General features: G+C 46.6%; 1 protein-coding gene across 1 annotated transcript in view; it reads right to left on the minus strand.

Annotated features, from left to right (window-relative positions):
- The window catches only part of Fam208a (family with sequence similarity 208 member A), a 55,865-nt gene extending 51,968 nt beyond the window's left edge, over positions 1-3,897 (minus strand). Inside the window, exon 1 of the mRNA XM_013346883.2 lies at positions 3,302-3,897. Coding sequence (XP_013202337.1) covers positions 3,302-3,617 — 316 coding nt within the window. The 5' untranslated portion in view covers positions 3,618-3,897. The remainder of the gene's footprint in view (positions 1-3,301) is intronic.
- Positions 3,898-4,310: the final 413 nt, after the last annotated feature.

The raw sequence follows: 4,310 nt of genomic DNA on the forward strand, positions 1-4,310 counted from the left end.
AAAAAAACAAAAAAAACCTTTTCAGAACATACAACCCCCCAGTATTTAATCTCAAATTCTCCCCAAGGTTGAATATAGGCTATTCTAATTTCATTGGTTTCTCATACAGCTGATCAAACGCTAACTTTAATTCTAGATTATATGCCATTGGTAGCAACACAAGCCATAAACTCAACACTAAAAAGGCTAAGATAGCAGTATCAAGTGAGTTTGAGGCCAGCCTGAGCTAACACAGGGAGCTCCTGCCTCAAAGAGGGGTGGGTAAAGGGGATTCTCATCTTTCTCTGACTGTGGATGTACAAATGTGATCAACTACCAGGCTTTTGCTGTTAGGACATGATGGACTATTCTCTGAAACTGTGAGCCAAAATAAACCCCGCCTCCCTAAATAAAAATAAAATTTAGGCTATTAAGAATAACTTCGCAACACAGAGAAGTTCCAAATAGTCTATAAATATGTTCAAATTCCATCTCCACCATTTACTAATTGACAAGTTATTTCTTAGTACTTCAGTTTTTTCCAAAAAATGGACATAATGCCTACCACAAAGAATTCTTGAGAATGTTATTATACTCAAAGTTTAGAGCAAGTATTAAGTTGCTATCAATTATATTGCCTGCTAGTAGTATTACGCCTCTAAAATGGCCGTATTTAGACACTATTATGGTCAAGGAAAGATCAAGTAAATGTTTCAGAGCTGGACAAGTCACTATAGGTATGAAATCATAGCACTTAGGATACTTGAGGCAAAAGAACTGCTGTTTGATGCCAGATGGGCTGTGCAGCAAGATCTGTCTCTGTTATAACTTTAAGGTCAACAAATTATACTTAATAGTGTTTACTATTAAGATTTTTTTTTAAAAATTAACACCCTAACTTTAAATTTCACCAGAAAGCAGTCAAGTCTATTAGAATATGAATGCAACAAAACTTGATGCTGAAAATTTCAGGACCTATCTGTAAAAAATTTTAATCTAGGAAGTCAGATGACCACTAGTACACCAAACATAATTTTCAAACCTTCCTGTTAACTATGTTGGAAAGAAACCAATACCTATACTGTTTATTTTTTTCCTTTCTTCCAACAACTTGTTCTCTATTGCTCACTATAAACCTATTATGTGATGTTAAGAAAAAATAAGAAACAGGCATGAGTGTGGTGGTGCTCGCCTTTAATCCCAACACCTGGGAGGCAGAGGCAAGTGGGTCTCTGAGTTCCAGGCCGGCAAGGACTACATAAGAGACCCCGTCACGAAACGAAGAACAAAAAGAAACACTCTTATAATCATTCTAAAGTGATAAACTATGTTTTCCTACTAAAAATTTGAAATTCCAAGATTAACTTCTTGCAACTTAGGATAAAATCCGAGATGGTAAAATAGTTGTAGAAAGCTCTCCATCTCTATCACCACTAGTAGGGAGGCTTAGGCAGGAGCATTTCAAGCTCAAGGCCTGAACAAGTTAAGGAGAGCCTATCTCTATTTTGGGGTTTGTTTTTTTTTTAAAGTTTTGATTTAGCCCTATCATATACTATTTGAACAACTACAGCCTGGTGTACAATTATATGTTAAGAATTATTTTCAGTAAACATGAAAAGTCTATCATGCCTTCTTAACTACAGCCTCCCTTACAGATGAGCATAAAACTGTATCCCTAAGCAAAATGGAAAATAGAAGCATTTCCCCCAAGGAATATATCAGACTCCACGGAGAAAGCAGCAGGGTTTATATTCCCTAATTCCCCATGCCACTTTCAGTATTTTCAAGTGCAGGCAGAGCAACTTCTGGATTTGGCTTATGCAATTTAAGAAACACATGCCACCTTGCCATGCTTCAACCAAATCCTAAGGCTAAAACCAACTAAAACGATGGGTTTTTTTTGTTTGCTTTTTTGCTGTTCTGTTTTTAAGGTGGTTTCTTATCCTTGGTCATTTAAAATCTAAAGGCGATGTCAAAAAAGCTTGATATAGGTTGAAAATGTTAAAAAAAAAAACTTACTTTCATAAGCAGATCCTATATGAAAGAACTTCCAACCTATTCCAATGACTATTGGGTGCAACCTTTCTCAGATTAACACAACCATGCACTTTCACTACACCAAGAAAATTCACTATCTTGCCCTACATCCTTAAGTATATTACCTCATTTAAGAATATTTCTAGAAACATTCCTCAAATTAGGTAGGCAAAGGTCAATTTCTTCCTCCTCTGCGTTTCTCATGCTATTTCCTTGGCTTTGTCATCTAAAAAGAAAGGAATTTTCTTTGTATTTTTATAATCTCAGTTGTGCAAATAGAGCTGGTTACCCAGGTGTGCGCTGTTTCAAGCCTAAATCTTCCCAGGTCCAAATGGAAAAAAGACAAGGGAGGGGGAGAACGCAGGTTTGGGAAATAAGCCATTTAAAAAAAAAAAAAAAAAAAACTGTAACACGAAGTAAGGTAAGGGAAAACTTAAACCAAATCCAGAAAAATTCCAAAAACCTACTCTAATAAAAAAAAGTGTTGTACGTTTTACAATGTGGCACTGAGATTTCAAAAAGTAAACAACTAATGTACCTATTCCTATATTGATTTTAAAAACTAAGAGTATTCTTTGTAGAAATCTGAAGTTGGAGATTCTTGGTCATACTCGAACTTCTCATTTTCCTCCGCCGGGCAATTAATGCACCAAGAACCTACCTTCCCATCCTTTTCAAGTACAAAAGCCATAGTAAGTTTGGAGTTAAAACATGAGACCCCTACATAATCTAAGCCTTAAAAAAAGAAAAAAAAAACTATATGGAAATGAAGTGTGATGGAAAACTGGGCATGGAGCTTATATCCTAACGGAGGTTTCCTAAGAGAAGACGCTGGCATTGAGCACACTTCAAGTAGACACAGGGCTGAAGAATTTCCACAATGAGAGAAACACTTGTCCTCAGAACGCAATGGCCTTGGGGAGAGCCTCTGAATCCACGGTCACCGGCTACTTCCACAAGCGGACTTCTCAGAAGCATCTTTAGGAGGCCACATCAGCTTCTCTGCCTTCGGGGGGTCGGGAAGGAGGGGCGCCGAGCACCGTCTTCCCTCTCCGGGAGCAGCAGCCTTATGGACGCGCTTCAAACCTGAGCTCCTTCCAGCTTGCACGGGGAGAGGGGGAACGGCGGAGCGTGCTTGCACCCTCGCCTCTCGCACCGGCGCCGGCGTGCGTGTTTACGTGTGTCGGGTGGGTGTGGGAGAGGAGACAGAGAGATCCTAGTGAGAAGATGAAGGGGGAGAAGAGAGAGAGAGGGGTCGGGGATCAGGGAGGAGGGGAGGCACCACCTTTCTTTTCTCTGCTCTTCCTGGGGATCTGAAAACTCCGCCTAACGGGCCTTTCCGGCTCTTCGGCGCCTTTGGGGACAGCGGCCGCGGCCGCCTCGGAAGCGTGCTGAGGCTGCTCGTGGCAGTGGCTCCGGGCGGTCTCCTCAGGCCCCGCGCCGCCGCCGCCGACCTCCGCGGCGGCAAAGAAGCCGCCGCCGCCATCTTGTGGCGAGGACTCCGGCTCCGGAAGCACTGGCTTCATCCCGTCGTCTCCGCCGCTGCCGCTTCCCCAGCTCCCGTCCGTCGAAGAGGCCTCGGTCTCCGCAGCAGTCGCCATGGCGCGGGCGTGAGCAGCTCCGGGAAGCTTCCGCCCACAAGGTCGACGGGCGTGCGGAGGAAAAAGACGGCGGGGCTGGTCCGCCGCCGGATTCTCCCCTGCCCGCCCCCGGGGGCCGCGCTCGCCCGCACAGACGCCTCCCGAACGTCAAGGAGGCCCCAGGGCGCCGTTCGCCCGCGTCCGAGAACCGCTCCCGACCAGGGCGGCTTCCTCCACCAGCCCCGGCCACCAACGTGCACGCGTCGGGCCCGGGAGGGGGCGGAGCCTTGGCGGACCCGCTCCGCCAATGGGAACGCAGAGCCCGCCTTCGCGAATGCAGAGAAACCTGCGGGGGGCGGGGCCTCGCGACGCCGAGCCCGCCAAAAGGGGCGAGCGCCACGCCCGGCGAGAACGTCGACGCCGTCGCCTCGGGCTGAGGGGCTGAGAGGGGCTGAGAGGGGCTGAGAGGGGCTGAGAGGGGCTGAGAGGGGCTGAGAGAGGCTGAGAGAGGGGCTGAGGGCCTGGGCCGGGCGGCGCGCTGTGGGTCCGCACCACGTAGGAGGAGGCCAGCCCAGCGGGGTCTTCCGGACACTTGGCGTGACCTCTTTCCGGCGCGGCCGCTTTCTCGCCTCCTGAGTTCTGTGGGCCGAAAGGGGCGGGTAATTGGCTGATCCCGGTTTTGTGACTCAGTTTAGCACTGGATGCTCGTACAAA

Source organism: Microtus ochrogaster, chromosome 6 (assembly GCF_000317375.1).
Source record: "Microtus ochrogaster isolate Prairie Vole_2 chromosome 6, MicOch1.0, whole genome shotgun sequence".
Taxonomy (NCBI): Eukaryota; Metazoa; Chordata; class Mammalia; order Rodentia; family Cricetidae; genus Microtus; species Microtus ochrogaster.